Genomic DNA, 17,657 nt, shown 5'->3' with positions numbered 1-17,657 from the left:
TCACTTGCTGTAACTCAGTTACACTTGTGCTACAGCCCCGCGGTAAATAAACGGCTCTTTTAAGTTATCTGGTGTTCGACTGCTGATTACCTCTGGACTGCAAAAATTTAGTATTATCAGTAGTTAGCAGTCCTGACCAGCTTTTAGCTGGATGAAGATGATCCTAGCTTTGGTAGCATAATCCTGGGTTTTGGCAAAATACGAATTGGGGATATCGGGATTTTGGAAGCCCTATGGTGGGATTGTTGTTGGATTTTGGTATTTGGGATAGGGGGGTGTGGAGTGGTGTGCGGAAATCTCACGGGGCTTCCCTGGTTAAGTTCTATCAGAACAGGTATGATGCTGACATCTGTGAATATGGAACATACATCCTCTTCCCGATAGGATATGATAAATCTAACAAGGTTAATTACTATCATATCAGCCTCCACCAGTATTCATTCAAGCAATGGAGAGATTCCTCAATATATCATTGATTTCTCAACCGAACCATCTTAGCTGCTTCAGCAAAAACTTCTCTTTGTCAATAAGGCCAGGGATTTGGTTGTTTGCTGAATATCCTACAATGTTTACCTGCATTTGCAACTTATGACTGCTAAGCAGAAGATGGTTGTGTTTTAAATGGTTTCTTTGCTTCAATGGATTTATGAAATGGACATGTCCCAAATACAAGCCTGTGTGGCCTGGTTACCATGGGGACAGGGGCCCAGGTCAAATGTCATTGAAATGCATGTACCAGGTTTAACACCTGAAAACAAAGGGCAGAGCAGCTGTCTTTGGTATGGGTAGGCTTAGATTCTCAGATAGTTTGATTAAAAAACCCTGGACAAAGAGAGAAATGTTGTTGTAGACAGCAGGATAAAGGCAATTCACTGGTAGCTACCACATAGCATGCAGGTGTGAGTATGTTCTCTAGTAAAACAGACAGAAACAGTGTGCATTTAAGGACATTGGAAGATTAGGCCTAGTGAGGCTAGCAAAATGAATCACTGGAGTGGGCCTTGCAACTAGAAGTCTGTTTGGGGATTCTCAGTGATGTATTGGGTATGCTGAGTCTGTGAGGACTGCGTTTACCATAGCAGTGAGAGACAGGCTACCAACACTTGTAGAAGTACAACTCTATTTTATTTAACTATGAGCTGTTAAACATACTTGCCCTGTGGGTTGACACTGTGTTAAGTTGACTGGAGACCTGAGGCTAACCTGACCAGACTATACTGCTAGCACATGGTAGATGTTCATATTGCTGATCACGGGCTCTGGCTGTCTCAGAGGCTGCATCCCAAGAGAGCGGGAAAACTAGTGCCCTCTGGCTTTATAGTGGCCGTGTCCTGTCTGGTGATTAGCTGCTGTGTTCTGTGTGTTGATTGGTCATTCAGTGTTGTCAGTCAGTGTCTGTCTATGCACCATCATATACTTGTGTGTATATTATGACACTCAGAATACTGAGGGAAATGACTTTTGATTTTAACTCTATGAAATGGGGTGAAGTGAGTTTAATAAGGACACAGGGAGTCCACACCAAGAAAGAATAAAGAATTTTGGTTTATTTACAGTTTACGTTCTAAACTCCCGGAGGATCCCAACCTAGTCTCTCCATGGTCGGTGCCTTACTGACCGACCTTTTATACATAGCTGAATGGAGTTCCGCCGCCCCACAGCGGGAAGCTTGTACTCCCCAAGAACCATGGGCAAGATAATCATTCCCAGCCTGTAAGTCCCATATGGGACATTATATTCCTCCCCGTCTCAAAGCCCGAAGACACCCTCAAAGAGGGCAACCGCCATTTCATTTTTTTAAGCGGCTCATGCTGGGCCTTGCTCCCCACCAAGGCTGGTGCTTCTTGAGGAGCAAATGAAGGGAATCCAGGATGGTTGCCAAATTTGGAATGGATCTTCTGTAATAATTGACCAATCGAAGAAAAGAGCGAAGCTCCATGGCATCTTACCGGGCAGGGGCCAGTTGAATGGCTTTCACTTTTTCAGTGACCGAGTGTAGGCTGTCTCAGTCTACTCGAAAACCCATGTAGATGACTTATTTTGCGTGAAACACGTACTTAACCCGGCACAGGCAGACTCCATGCTCAAAAGAAAGCGCTGCAAGATCGCAGCGAGGTTCCGTAAATGCTCCTGGTCAAGGTTCCCGTGACTAACACATTGTTTAAGTAAACCACAGCATGCGGCAATCCAGGCAGGATGTTCTCCATTACAGGTGGCATGGTGGTGTAGTGATTATCCCTGCTCCCTCATGGCACCGGGGACCCGGGATTGATCCTGACCCCGGGTCACTGTCGGTGTGGAGTTTGCACCCTCTCCCCGTGCCTGCATGGATCTCACCCCCACAACCCAAAGATATGCAGGTTAGGTAGATTGGCCACGCTAAATTGCCCCTTAATTGGAAAAAAAAGGAATTGGGTTCTTTCAATTTATTTTAAATAAAGGATGTTCTCCATTACATGCTGAAAGACTGTGCATGCTGAGGTGTACTCAGTCGGTGCTTTATTGGCTGACCTTTTATACATTGCTGAATGGAGATGCCCCGCCCCTCAGTGGGGGAGCTCGTACTCCTCAAGAAGCATGGGGAAGATAATCATTCCCACCCTGTAAGTCCCATGAGAGATATTAGAGTGAGCCCATTGTAAGCTGGGACTAGAACCTTGCATTGGCTACTATAAGAGTTATAATTCTGCGGAAAGTGCAATGAAATACATAGGTTTTTAGGAACAAAGTTTAATTTATATTTGTATTTGTGTGTCAAGAAATGTGAAACATGGTTCTAGTTTCATTTGGAGTTTTCTTGTGTGCTGGAAATCTGGAGGCCCTTTCTGTATACATTCATTTATATTGAGGTTTTACAACCCTTGAAGTGAAGAGATGGGTTGGTAAGCTTTGAATCATTTTCTGGTGTTTGTTATGAAAGTCTAATAAGGGAGAGTCCACACCTACTCAAAATAAGAACGTTTTATCAATAAACAAGATATGTACAGTTCCTGGTGGATCCCTACCAGGTTTCTCTCTGATTGGTGCCTTACTGGACGACCATATATGCACTGGGTAATTGGGCTACCCCGCCCCTAGTGGGGGAGCTCATACTCCGCAAGGAGCACAGGGTAGACAAGTATTCCCACCCGTATGTCCCATGTGGGATATTACAAAAATCTTTGCAACCTTTTTGTTTTGTATAATATAATTTATTTTTGTAATTTAATAAATGTTTTATTCAGTGTTAAAAATACGCTGGCAGACTCTTGTCAATGTGTTCAGCAACTAACCTCCATGGTTTCTATTAAAAAAAAATAGGATCTATCAAGCCAGGTTTAATCAGGGATCTGACTTGTCCAGCATTAACATCAGCTGGGATTATAACATTGTGGTGTGGGATTATTAGTTGTGTTAAAAACTAAGAAACTTTCTCAAAATAATTGTTTGTCGATGTTGAGTTTAGTTTATGTTATGGTAAAATTCTTTAAACTTAAAACCTTATCATGCAACTAAAGTCGGTCAGTGGGAATTCAAATCTCTTCAAAAGTTACCGATCTCTATTGCGATCATAACAAACTCTTCATAAGGGATGAAACCTTTGCCAGACCACAGTGAGACCGCAGCAACATTCAGTCTTGGACTGATATGGGGCAAGGAATATGTGTGCCATTTAAGTCTGCAATCATTTCAAATAAGCCTAAGCTTAAGTAAATGGACCTGAGCATCCCTCTCTAACCTTCAATGGCTTCACCATAGGTGTTTTTTGCTGTGGGGGAAGGCAGGTGTTATACTCCTTTATTTGCCTGAATGGATGTAGCCATAACAATACTTAGAAAGTTGAACATCCAAGGACTGAGCAGTTTTCTTGATTCATTGATGCTCCTACATCCAGTTTCAATAACCACCTGCTCCACGTGTAAGGTTTAAATGATGTTTTTGCAACAACTTGCTAATTGTACATTAGTAACACCTTTCTCCATTGCAGCCTTTATGACAAGAAAGAATAAGAGCAGTAATGTTGTAGGGATGCCGCTCCCTCATAGTTCACTTTGCAAATCACAGAAACACAGAATTTCTACAATGCAGAACGAGGTTGTTCGGCTCATCGAGTCTGCATTGACCCTCTGAAAGAGCACCCTAACTAGGCCCATTTCTTGCCTTATCCCCATAACCCCATAACTCCATCTAACCTGTACATCTTTGGATACTAGGGGCAATTTATCATGGCCAATCAACCTAACCTGTATATCTTTGGACTGTGGGAGGAAATCGGAGCACCCAGAGGAAGCCCACGCAGATACGAGGAGAAAGTGCAAACTCCACACAGCCAGCCACCCAAGGACAGAATTGAATCCGAGTCTCTGGCACTGTGAGGCAATAGTGCTAACCACTGTCACTGTGCCGCTATCCACCCTTCCAACGTAATTGTTCTTTCATCATCACTGGACCAACATGACTAGATTTCCCTGCATAACATTGTAGGAGAGGTACAAACAGAAGCCCCACCACTGGGAAAACTTGAGATGGGTAATCATTGAGGACTTGTCAACATTTCAAAAGCAAATATAAAGCAATGTTATATACTCTGATCAATCTGTTTTAATTGTATTGAACTGGGGATGCCCAAATTAAACTTGAAGTGTTGCTATGGCATGAGCTGCACTAATATTCCACGTTAAGTATAATCTTGATGGCATTCTTCTACATTGCTGTGATATTTGCAGATTGAGTCACTTTCAAGACAATACGAAGAGCTTTACCACAAGAACAAAGATTTTGATGCAAGGTTGTTTCTTGAACATGACAAAACTCTGCAATTAGACCCAGAAGAAAGGTAATATCCCCTCCAAAGAAAAAAACTGCTACATATTTTGCTGTTGACCAAGCAACTTGCTCTTGCTTTATTGAGGTGGGTAGTAGAAATGTATAATAAAACATCAGGATTGTTCAGTTGAGGATTATGTTTTTAGTTAGCAAGACTCTTTTCAGAAAAGTGCTCAGCATCTGTTTAGTATCTGTCTTCAATGAGCTACCTGCATTGAGAGATTAGTGACTTTTTCCATTGCTGACAAAAATTGCAAACTTGAATTGTTGATTGACTGAGAATTTAATTTGATGGTGAATTACATATTTCCTAGAAAGGTAAGGAAACTTTTTCCCAGTTTATCCACTCAAAATAAAGATTTTTTTGTTTGGTAAAATTTTTACACATTGGAGGCTTTCAGAAGGGGAAAACGTTTCAATAGAGCAAACATAATAAATTGTGAAAGGAAAAATGTACTACTGATTTTAGAAATAAATCGTCTTTTTAGCTTCTAATAAATTGCTAGAGATAGGTTACAACTCAAAGCTTAATTTTGGAATTTGTTTGGTCTTAGTTTCTGTGATACATATTTATTTACTATACAATCAAAATCTCTAGCAGAAATGTGTGCCTTTAATACAGGTTTCTTAATGTAAGATACTCCTAAAATAGTTATTCAGGATAATTTGCATTTGATTGATTGTTGGGGGTGGAGTAGGATAATCTTCCACACCATTCTATTTTACGAGGTAATGTTTTGCGATTTGTTTACATTTAATAATCATGCTATACATGAATTTGGATTAATTAAAGCATTTCCTTTAAAGATATGACCATGAAAGTACTCCAAGAAAACCTCATGCTGAAGACAGTCACACGGTTATTCCTCCACAGACTCCTGTCAGGTATAAACTCTTTCTGTTCATTTTTGTACTTTACATTTTTATGACATCATGTTAACCAAAATGCACCAGCAATTTTTCACAATAACGATCCAAAGTTATTAGTGTGCACTGAAGTGGAGCTTAGTCAGAAATTAAAATATAGACTTCCGGTGGTGACATGTAGGTGGAGGTCACACATTAGATGGCTCCTGCTAGAGTCTTTGTTTTTTTGGGTCTTTATGCCTGGTCTCAGGGGTACTTTTTAGATGAGCTGGTGTGGGAAGTCATAAGGAGTCGGTGGAATGTCGAAGTTCCAGAAGAAAGGTCAGGGAAAGAAGGGAGCAGGTGAAGTACGTCGGTGACTGTTGCTGTCAGTCCAACAGGTGGAAAGATGGCGGGAGCTGGTTCGTCGGGTGGGGCTGCTCCCATCAGGGTTGAAACTTTGTCCAAAATGGTGTTGGAGAAGTTTGAAAGGCTGTTCTCCAAACATTTGGAGGTGCTTCGGAGGGAGATGGTGGCATCACTTAAAGAGTGGGTGGAAGAGGCACTTGCCCCGATAAAGGTGGCATTAACGAAGACGTCAATAGGGTTCGGGAGCAGGGAGAGAAGATGAAGAGACGAAGGACGAGGCATTGTTGCAACATAGCGACCAGTTCACCTCGATGGGTTAGGAGCTGCAGAGGACAGTAAAGGGCTAAGAGGCAGGGTGGACCTGGAGAATAGGTCGAGGAGACAAAATTTGAGGATAGTGGGTCTGCCTGAGGCCGACCGAGTATTTTGCGAACATGTTCACCAGGATGATGGGGGAGGGGGGAAAGCCCTCACTCTAGGAGCTGGACAGGGCGCATCAGTCACTCCGGCCGATCCCGAGAACAAATGAGCCACCAAGGGCAGTCATAGTCTGCTTCCATTACTACCACATGAAGGAGAAGGTTTTGAGCTGGGCGAAGCCGAAGCAGGATGTGAAGTGGGAAGATATTGGTATACGTATATACCAGGATCTGATGGCAGAGTTGGTGAGAAGGCAGGCTGCCTTTGGATGGGTGAAGGCGGCATTGTACTGCAGCGGGGTGAGGTTCGGAATGGTCGTTCTTACAAAGCTGAGAGTGACTGACAACTTAAAGCACTTTTATTTGGAGATGACGGAGGTGGAGGAGGGCAGCACGGTAGCACAGTGATTAGCACAGTTGCTTTACAGCTCCAGTGTCCCAGGTTCGAATCCCGGCTTGGGTCACTGTCTGTGCGGAGTCTGCATATTTTCCCCGTGTCTGTGTGGGTTTCCTCCGGGTGCTCCGGTTCCCTCCCACAGTTCAAAGATGTGTAGGTTATGTGAGGTTTGATGAGACCATCAATTCACCCGATACGTGGTTAGAAGTGAACAGTGGTTTTAATCGTCTTAGTCTGTAGGTGGGGGCCGAGTTGGGTGGGATGTAGTGTGAGGGGTACCTCGGCGGTGGTAGTGGGGGGTTGGATCCTGCAGGTGCTAGGTCCCGGAGGGATACAGTGTCCTGACAGCCGTCAGGGAACTCTACGAAGGCGTACTGGGGGTTCGAATGCAGTAGCAGCACTTACTCTACGAGTGGGTCAGTTTTGTCCGCCTGACGTGCTTCCGGAGGAGTACTGGGCCCGGTGTCTTCAACCATGTTGGGCGCGAAACCCCCGTGGTAGTGCCCCTGGAAAAAATAAAGAGCCGCTCTTTCAGACCGTCGCATTCTCCCTCTCCACCTGCCCGTTCCCCCTGGGGTTATAGCTGGTAGTCCTGCTCGAGGCGATGGCCTTGCCGAGCAGGTACTGGCGCAGCTCGTCGCTCATAAAGGACGAACCCCGGTCGCTGTGTACATAGCTGGGGAACCAAACAGGGTGAAGATACTATGCAGGGCCCTAATGACTGTGTGGGAGGTCATATCAGGGCACGGGATAGCAAAGGGAAAACGGGAGAACTCGTCTATGACATTCAGGAAGTATACATTCCTGTTAGTCGAGGGGAGTGGCCCTTTGAAATCGATAGCGAGGCGTTCAAAGGGCCTAGAAGCCTTGACCAGGTGGGCCCTGTCTGGTCTGAAGAAGTGCGGTTTGCACTCTGCGCAGATCGGGCAATCCCTGGTGATGGCTTTTACCTCCTCGGTGGAGAAAGGCAGATTTTGGGCTTTAATGTAGTGGGCGAGCCGGGTGACCCCTGGGTGGCAGAGGTCATTGTGGATGGTTCTTAAGCGGTCGCTCTGTGCGCTGGCACACGTCCCGCGGGACAGGGCATCTGGGGGCTCGTTCAGCTTCCCCGATCGATACATAATATCGTAATTGTAGGTGGAGAGTTCGATCCTCCACCGAAGAATGTTATCATTTTTAATTTTGCCCCTTTGCGAATTGTCAAACATGAAGACAACCGATCTTTGGTCGGCGATGAGGGTGAACCTTCTACCTGCGAGGTAGTGCCTCCAGTGATGAATAGCCTCCACAATGGCTTGTGCTTCCTTTTCGACTGAGGAGTGTCGAAGTTCCGAAGTGGAGAGGGTTCGGGAGAAAAATGCGACTGGTCTCCCTGCCTGATTTAGTGTGGCTACAAGAGCTACCTCTGAGGCATCGCTCTCAACCTGGAAAGGGACGGATTCATCCACCGCCCGCATGGCAGCCTTGGCGATGTCCTCCTTGATGCAGTTGAAGGCCTGGCGAGCCTTAGCTGACAGGGGAAAAAGTGTGGCCTTAAAGAGTGGGCGGGCTTTGTCCGCATATTGAGGGACCCACTGGGCATAATACAAAAAGAATCCCAAGCACCGTTTGAGGGCCTTGAGACAATGGGGGAGGGGGAGTTCTAAGAGGGGGGCGCATATGGTCCGGGTCGGGACCCAGGACTCCGTTTTCCATGACATAGCTGAGGATGGCTAGTCTGGTCGTGCGGAAAACGCATTTCTCCTTGTTGTATGTGAGGTTAAGCTTCTGGGCCATCTGGAGAAATCGGTTGAGGTTGGCATCGTGGTCCTGCTGGTCATAGCCGCATGTGGTGACGTTATCCAAGTACGGAAACGTGGCCCGCAGCCCGTACTGGTCCACCATCGTGACGCCAAAGGGGACCCGGAGGAAGTGGAAGAGACGGCCATCGGCCTCAAACGGCGTGAAGTGGCGGTCCTTCGGGCGAATTGGGAGTTGGTGGTATGCAGACTTCAGATCCACCGTGGAAAAAATCCGATACTGGGTGATCTGATTCACCATGTCTGCAATCCTGGGGAGGGGGTACGCGTCGAGGAGCGTAAACCAATTAATAGTCTGACTATAGTCTATGAATTTTTCCCCGGTCTTGACGACCACCACCTGAGCTCTCCAGGGACTATTACTGGCCTCTATGATCCCCTCACGTAAAAGCCTCCGAACCTCGGATCGAATGAACACCCTGTCCTGTAGGCTGTACCGCCTGCTGCAAGTGGCTATGGGTTTACAGTCCGGAGTGAGGTTGGCAAAGAGAGGAGGGGGGGAGATTTTCAGCGTGGCTAGGCTGCAGATAATGAGTCGGGGTAGGGGTCCACCGAAGCTGAGGGTGAGACTCTTGAGATTGCATTGAAAATCGAGTCCCAATAAGAGTGGGGCGCAGAGTTCGGGCAGGACGTATAGTTGGAATTTAGAATAGCTAGCGCCTTGGATTGTTAGAGTTGCGACGGTGCGCCCTTGGATATGGACAGAGTGGGAACCCGAAGCGAGGGAGATAGTTTGCCGTGCAGGGAAAACGGGGAGCGAATAGCGTCTTATCAGATCTGGGTGTACGAAGCTCTCAGTGCTCCCGGAGTCTAAAAGGCACGGTGTACTGTACCCGTTGATTTTGACCGTTGTCATAGAGTTGTTGAGATGCTTTGGGCGCAATTGGTCCAGTGTGACTGCGTTGAGCTGCGGGTAGTCGGCAGCTCGGTCGGCTGCGCTGGGATGGCCCCGTGAGGTCGCAGTCTTCAATCGAGTTTTCTGAGTGTGGAGAGGATGGGGCCCAAGATGGCCGCCCCCGTGGATCGCACGTGGTGGGTGACGAGGAAGATGGCGTCCAAGATGGCGGCCCCAGAGTCGCCCGTGGTGGACCGCGTGGTGGTGGTCCGCTAAGAAGGCGGTCCCCATGGATCGCACGTGGCGGGTGGGGGCGGAGTCGGGGCATAGGCCGCTGCGTTTCGGGGCCTGCGTGCCTGCGAGTGCGGAGAGCGATTACTCTATGCCGCTGGAGTTTTAGGGGCTGGGGCCTTCCTTGCCAGGCACACTCTGGCGTAGTGGCCTTTTCGCCCGCAGCTGCTGCAGGTCGCGTTGCGGGCCGGGCAGTGCTGCCGTGGGTGCTGGGGCTGGCCACAAAAGTGGCAGGCTGGGGCAGCATGGTGGCTGGGTGGCCGCGCGGCGCAGGCCTGGGGGAGTCGCTGGTCGCGGGCCCATGACGGGGTCGCGCAGTTGGCAGGAAACCAGGTGAGACTGCGAAATGAGACCTCCGTAGTTGTAGCGAGTTCAACAGTATCTTCTAAATTTAGGGCCCCCTTCTCCATCAGTCGCTGGCGCCCGTAATTCGATCTAAGGCCTGCAACAAAGACATCGCGGACAGCAAGTTCTCTATGCTCTGTAGCAGTTACAGCCTGATAATTACAGTCCTGGGATAAGGCTTTTAATTCTCTGAGGAATTCTTCTAGCGATTCTGTAGGGCGCTGGCGGCTAGTAGTAAAAAACATTGATAGGCCTCACGTACATTCTATCGAGTAGGGCTAGGGCCTCTGTATATGAGCTGGTACAGTTTAGCTGAGTAGATATACGATGGCTCACCCTCGCGTGCAGTAGACTGAGTTTCTGCTCCTCCGTTGTTTCTGGGGTGCTTGCTTCAGCCAGGTATGCCTTAAAACATCGGAGCCAATGCGAAAAGATTTCTTTAGCCTTTGCATCCTGCGGGTCGAGTTCCAGTCAGTTAGGCTTGAGGGCTGATTCCATGGTCATTCCTTACTGTTTCTTAAGACGATTAAATTGATGAACCATCAATTCACGCGACACGTGGTTAGAAGTGAACAGTGGTTTTAATCGTGTTACAACAGAGCCTGCCTGTGACACGATGAACTCCAGATGAACTGCAGGCAGGCTCTCAGCATCAACCTTTATACTTCCGGTTAGGGGAGAGGAGCCAAGGGTGGAGCCAAGGGTGGAGCCCAGTACAAACTCCTGTACACTCCCAGTGCATCTCCCCCTAGTGGCAGAGCAGCGCAACTGCTCATGTGCCGAGCTTACAGAGACATAGTAATATAGTGTGAGTTACGCTACTGTGATTCACCACAAGGTTACTGGGTTATGGGGATGTGATGGAGGTATGGAGTAATCTTTCCATGGATCGGCGCAGACTCGATGGGCCGAATGGCCTCCTTCTGCACTATAAATTCTATGTCTATGTCAAGGCTGAAGGATTGGGACTGAGATGAGAGTTAGCATCAGGATTTTGATGGTGTGGACTGGGAATGTTTTTTTCTTTGAGTTTTTCTCCTGTATTTTTTTTTCAATGGGAGTTTTTTTAACATGTGTTTTTGTTTCTGATGGATGTGTTTTGTTTAGTTTAGGAGATGTGGTCTCCCCACACTGGTTGTGTGGGGTGGGGGTGTTGGAGTTATTTTGGGCATGAGGGACTGGGTTATTGAGGATGTGGGGTGGGGTGGGGGTAGTGACGTCTGGCAGGGTTCACCGCGCTAGCAAACGATAGTTGGAGAGTGAACGGAAGTGTGGTGGGGGCAGGGCCAGTTGGCCTGCACAGGATCTGAGTGCACGACCAGGGACCCCGTCAGGACCTGTCACTTTCCGAGGGTTCACTTTCAAGAAGGCTGATCTGACTTTGGAAGCTATGATGGTAGGCATTGGTGTCTCCGAAGCTGCTGGGGCAGTTGACGACGCTTTGATGATTTCCTGCTTCAACCGAGCATAGAATACATTGAGTTCATCGGGGAGGGATGAGCTGCTGCCGGTGATTCTAATCGGCTTTGCTTCGTACCGTGTTATTTTGTTTACGCTTTGCCACAACCGACGAGAGACCATGACGTTAGTCTGTGACTCTAGCTTAGTCCAGTATCGTCTCTTGGCATCCCTGATGGCTTTGCCAATCCACCTAGCCTGCACATCTTTGGGTTGTGGGGGCGAAACCCACGCAAACACGGGGAGAATGTGCAAACTCCACACGGACATTGACCCAGAGCCGGGATCGAACCTCGGACCTCGGCGCTGTGAGGCAGCAGGGCTAACCCACTGCGCCACCGTGATGCCCTATTTCTTTAATAGGTCAGGGTCTCCCTCAGACCTGGCCTTTAGAGAGTGAATCTCACGATTCAACTAGGATTTCCAGTTGGGGAACGTATAGACTACCTTCTTTGGCATGCAGTCTTCTACACGCTTGCTGATGAAGTCTGTGACAGTGATGGCATACTCGTTTAGATTGGCCACTGTGTTCTTAAATATGGACCAGTCCACTGACTCCAAGCAGTTGCGTAGGGGCTGTTCTGTTGCCATGGACCAGCATTGCACCACCTGCTTAACCTGATTCTTCCACTTAAGTTTCTCCTGGAATGCCAGGAGAAGGAGCATTATCTTACTGTCTTATTATCCGAATTTCTGAAGTACAGTTGGGGGACTGATTGGTAGGTGTCCTTGATGTTTGTGTAGCAGTGGTTAAGAATGTTGGCACCCCTGGTGGGACAGGAGATGTGCTGGTGGAATTTTGGCAGCACATCTTTGGGTTGTGGGGGCGAAACCCACGCAAACATGGGGAGAATGTGCAAACGCCACACGGACAGTGACCGAGAGCCGGGATCGAACCTCGGACCTCGGCACTGTGAGGCAGCAGGGCTAACCCACTGCGCTACCGTAATGCCCTTGAGGTTGGCCTTGTTGAAGTCCCCGGCCATGATTAACAAGGCCTCTGGATATTCTGTTTTACTGTTATTTACAGCGGTGTACATTTCAAGCTCCGCCTTCACTTCTACCTGGGGTGGGATGTAGACCGCTGTGATAATGGCAGAAGTGAACTCCCATGGAAGGTAGTATTGGCGGCACTTCACAGTCAGGTATTCCAGGTCTGGGGTGCAGCAGTTTGTCAGGGTCCCCTCATCCGAGCACCAAGAGGAGTTGATGAGGAGGCAAACCCCTCCAACCTTTGCTTTGCCTGATGATGCCGTGCAGTCCATCAGGTGTATTGAGAAGCTGTCAGGTTGTATGGCACAGTTCGGTGATGCAGGGTTGAGCCATATCTCCGTGAAAGAGAACACACAGTAGTCTCTTACTTCCCTCTGAGAGGTAAGTCTGGCGTTAAGTTCATCCAGCTTGTTTTCTCTCGCTTGGACTTTTGCCAGGGGTATGCTGGGAAGAGGAGAGCTGCTTCTACCTTGAGGGCCCAGTGACTTCTCCTGTGTTCTCTCTGAAAAGCCCCACCTGACAGGAACCAATCGCTGTCAATTGTCGGGAAGAATACTGTCCCTGGCCAATCCATTGGCCACTAACCAATCAAAACAAACCCTTCCAATCTCTGGGTGCCATAGATTCTGGGCTCTTCTGCTCAAAATACAAAACTTTATAACACGGTGTACTATTTATATACTTTGAGTTCCTCACTTTCTCTGCTCGATTTAAAGGTATGTCTCCATTAATGGTCCATGGATCATAAACAAGAAAGATGAAATAAAAGAAATAGAATTATAGAATTTACAGTGCAGAAGGAGGCCATTCGGCCCATCGAGTCTGCACCGGCTCTTGGAAAGAGCACCCTACCCAAGCCCATACCTCCACCCTATCCCCATAACCCAGTAACCCCACCTAACACCAAGGGCAATTTGGACCCTAAGGCAATTTTTAGCCTGGCCAATCCACCTAACCTGCACATCTTTGGACTGTGGGAGGAAACCGGAGCACCCGGAGGAAACCCATGCACACACACGGGGAGAACGTGCAGACTCCACACAGACAGTGACCCAAGCCGGGATTCGAACCTGGGACCCTGGAGCTGTGCAGCATTTGTGCTAACCACTATGCTACCGTGCTGCCTAAGGAAACTTAGGGACTAAGGAAATCAACAGGAAGGGCCCTTATTGCCGCAGAAGGCCCTCATTGCTGCAGAAGGCTTTGGAGGCCAAGTGATTGAGTGTCTTTAAGACAGAGATAGATAGGTGATTGATTAATAAATGGATCAGGGGTTATGGGAGAAGGCAGGAAAATGGGGATGGGAAACATATCAGCATTGATTGAATGGCAGAGCAATCTTGATGGACTTAATGGCCTAATTCTGCTCCTCTATCTTTTGGTCTTATGGACTAAGAAAATGTGTGTGGCGGGTACGTGTCGTGGTGCGTGGATGGGTGGGTACATGTGTCATAGTGTGTGGGTGGGTGGGTACATGCATCATGGTGCATGGTTGGGCGGGTACATGTATCGTCGTGGGTGGGTGGGTCGATGTGTTGTGCGAATGTGTGTCGGATGATTACGTGAACAGTTTTGGTCCCCTTATCTAAGGCAAGATATACTGTATTGGAGGCAGTCATGAAGGTTCATGAGGTTACTTCACTTCAGTCATCAAATTAGTCTCAAGCCATGTTCTTTCAGTAATTTTATCTTTTGTAATTACTTTGTTTCTTTCCTGGTTTTGGAGAATATCTGTTAATGCTGGAGTCCAATTTGACTTTTAGCAAATGCTAGCAAATAATCCTCTGTGTTAAGCATTGTCAACCAATTTAAGATTGTTAGTTGGGTTTGCAATGTGCTGCATGTTTTGTTTACTGGAAGCCACGTAAATCAATACACAAGGCTTCGTTCAGCTTAGCAACATAAGTGATAGCCATTCGCTGGTTCAATTCTCAGGATAGTGCCTTGACTAATCAGAGTCAAACTGCCTGGTTTAAGTTTTAAACAATGCTTGGCAATTAAATGTCAGTCACCATTAAATGGTGCATTCTCCCTGGCAATGCCTCTACTAATCAGAGTCCACTTGTTAACCAATCAGCACACTTTTTCCAGACAGTATAAATTTGTTGCTTCCCTTGGATTTCTATTCTTGTAATTGTCCTGATGAGTGCACAATGAAAAACTTTGACAAATATTACTTATTTTTTCAGCAACACAATTTATGTACTTTCAAATTACTATTTATAGAAGACTTACTTTCCTGATAGCATAAATACAATAAAGTCCAGGTATTAATGATCAAAGACACATCTGATATTATGTGATTGAATTGCTCGATCGCCTCCCAAGCATTTTTGATGATTTTACAACATTATTTGCAATAAGCAATTGCCATCACCCACTTCCCTGAATCAGAATTTCAAGACAGATTCCATCCAGTCGCTGAATTGGGAATATTATGTAGAAATCAAAATAATGTTCTGTATTGTCAACTTTATATATTTATGTATATGTATATTTTATGTATATTGCGGATCACTTGAATGGGGATGAGAAAAATATCAGCCATGATTGAATGGTGGAGCAGACTCGATGGGCCAAGTGGTCTATTTCTGCTCTTATGTCTCATGGTCTTATGGAGCAGTGGTTAGGAGAGCACTGATGAAGTTGAACATTGGACTAGATCATATATGTACTTCATGGGCTCAGATAACACATTGCTACTGGACATGGTTATTTGAATTTAGCAGTCAAGGACAAACAATACATAGTGTTATTTATTTAAACCAAAAATGCTTCACTGAGGTGTTACCGAGCCAGCCTCCTGCAGTTCAGGAAAAACAGAAATATTCAGTTATATTAGATTTCTTTTTCAACCGAAGCATACTCCACATACTAAACTTCAATCCAAATCAGTCCATTTCACGGAAGAGTCTTGTATTGAGATATTATTTCATGGCTTAATGCAGGATTGTGGTTCTGATCTCTGTTTTGCCATTTCCCGAAGGGAAAAAAGCTATCCTTGCTGCAAGAGTGAAAAATAACTTGGGCAGTGCCATGATACTGATGTCAAAATGGACATACGGTTTTCATTTTAGTTAATTTGTTATAAATAGTCCATGTTCAGTAATTTATGCTTTAATATTTTTAACATTTTAATTTTTTTTAAAGTATTTTTATTGAGTTTTTAACATAATAACAAAGAAGAAACCATTACATAGTGCAATAATACCCACACATGAACTAGGAACAAAAAGCAGCGACATTAATATCAACTCCAACAACTATAATACTACCCAGAATAATCACCATCCCCCCCCAACTACCCCTTCTCCCTTACCCTTCCCTTAACAGCTAACGGTTAAAGTGCAAAATGAACGGCCGCCATCTACGATAGAACCTGACTTTCTCGAGGTACCAGAATTCCATTAGATCACTCAGCCATGCAGCGACACTGGGTAGCATCGCCTGCCTCCACCTCAGCAGTATTCATCCCAGTGCCAACAGCAATGCAAATGCCAGAGCATTTGCCCCTGCCCTATTCCAAAAATAGTGACTAATGGGCAGGATTCTAAGTCAAGCTTTATGATTGCCGACATGGTGCTGAAGAAGGACCTCCAATAGCCCACCAATTTGGGGCAAGACCAAAACATGTGCCTATGGTGAGCAAGCCTCCTTGAGCACCGCTCATATGTATCCTCGACCTCTTCGAAGAATCTATTCATCCTGAACTTGGTGAATGTGTCCGAAACACATCCTTAAGTTGTAAAAAGCTTAGCCTTGCACGCGATGATGTATGATTTGCCCAATGGAGGGACTTACTCCATACCTCTTTCTCTAAATTGGGCCCTAGCTCCTCCTCCTACTTGGCCTTTACCTCATCCACCGAAACCTGCTCTTCTCCCATAACCTGTCTATAAATCCCAGACGTGTTGCCCTCTACCGACCCCGCACATGAAATGATCCTTTCCAGCAGCGTGGATGGCGGTGCCTCCGGAGAAGTCGGAAGCGCTCGCTTGGCAAATCTTGCATCTGAAAATATCTAAACCTTTCTGGTGTCCCAAGCTCTGCCTTTTCCTTCAGTTCACCCTCTTTTCACCCTCTCTAGTCCCTTATCTTTAAATCTCCTGAATTCAGCATCGAATTTCACTGGCTCAAATAAATTTCTCCTATAGATTATGGCTCACGTTGACATTGCCCTTAGCTTGAAATGCTGACAAAAGTGCGCCATATTTTTAACGTGGAGATTACCACCAAATTCCCGGAATATTTTGCTTGTGAAAAAGGTAAGGATGCTGTTACGAGGGCGTCCAGACCTGATAATCTACATGACTCAGACTCCATCTGTATCCACTTAACTTCCTGATCCCCATACCCCCCAGCACTTTCTCTGCATTGGCTGCACAGTAATAATGTAGCAAATTTGGCAGCGCCAACCCTCCCACCAGCCTCTCTCTCTGTAAGACCCCCACTCCGGATCCAAGGTGTTTTTCCCGCCCATATAAAACCCATTATGAGCCGCTCCACTTCCCAGAAAAAAGATTTTGGTAGAAAAACTGGAAGGCATTGAAATACACAAACCGCAGCAAGATGTTTATATTAATAGTGTGAACATGATCTGCCAGTGATAGTGAAAGGATGACCCATCTTTGTAAGTTCTCTCTGATCCTATTCACCAGGCTTGTGAAATTCAATTTATGGAGTCGTGTCCAGCCTCGAGCCACCAGCACCCCAAAATAGCGTAAATTGTTTTCTGCCAGACAAAATGGGACTTCCCTTAACATCATACCTCCCTCGGAAGACAAACTACTGACATCCTAAAGCCTGTCCACCATCTACAAGGCACAAGTCAAGAGTGTAATGGAATACTCTCAACTTGCCTGGATGAGTGTAGCTCCATCAACAATCGAGAAGCATGACACCATCCAGGACAAAGCAGCCCGCTTGATTGCTTCCCCTTCCACAAACATTCAAACCCTCCACCACCACCGACGAACAGTGGCAGCCATGTTTACCACCTACTAGATGCACTGCAGTAACTCACCAAGGCTCCTTGGACAACATTTTCCAAACCCACGACCATCTAGAAGGACAAGAGCAGCAGATACCTGGGAACCCCA

General features: G+C 46.5%; 1 protein-coding gene across 1 annotated transcript in view; it reads left to right on the top strand.

The window, feature by feature from the left end:
* Window positions 1-17,657, top strand: part of rb1 (retinoblastoma 1) — a 477,115-nt gene that overhangs the window by 123,780 nt on the left and 335,678 nt on the right. Inside the window, exons 10-11 of the mRNA XM_038802634.1 lie at window positions 4,707-4,816; window positions 5,614-5,691. Coding sequence (XP_038658562.1) covers window positions 4,707-4,816; window positions 5,614-5,691 — 188 coding nt within the window. The remainder of the gene's footprint in view (window positions 1-4,706; window positions 4,817-5,613; window positions 5,692-17,657) is intronic.

Source organism: Scyliorhinus canicula, chromosome 7 (assembly GCF_902713615.1).
Source record: "Scyliorhinus canicula chromosome 7, sScyCan1.1, whole genome shotgun sequence".
Lineage (NCBI taxonomy): Eukaryota > Metazoa > Chordata > Chondrichthyes > Carcharhiniformes > Scyliorhinidae > Scyliorhinus > Scyliorhinus canicula.
The sequence above is the reverse complement of the archived record's forward strand: the minus strand, read 5'-3'. Positions and strand labels throughout refer to the sequence as shown.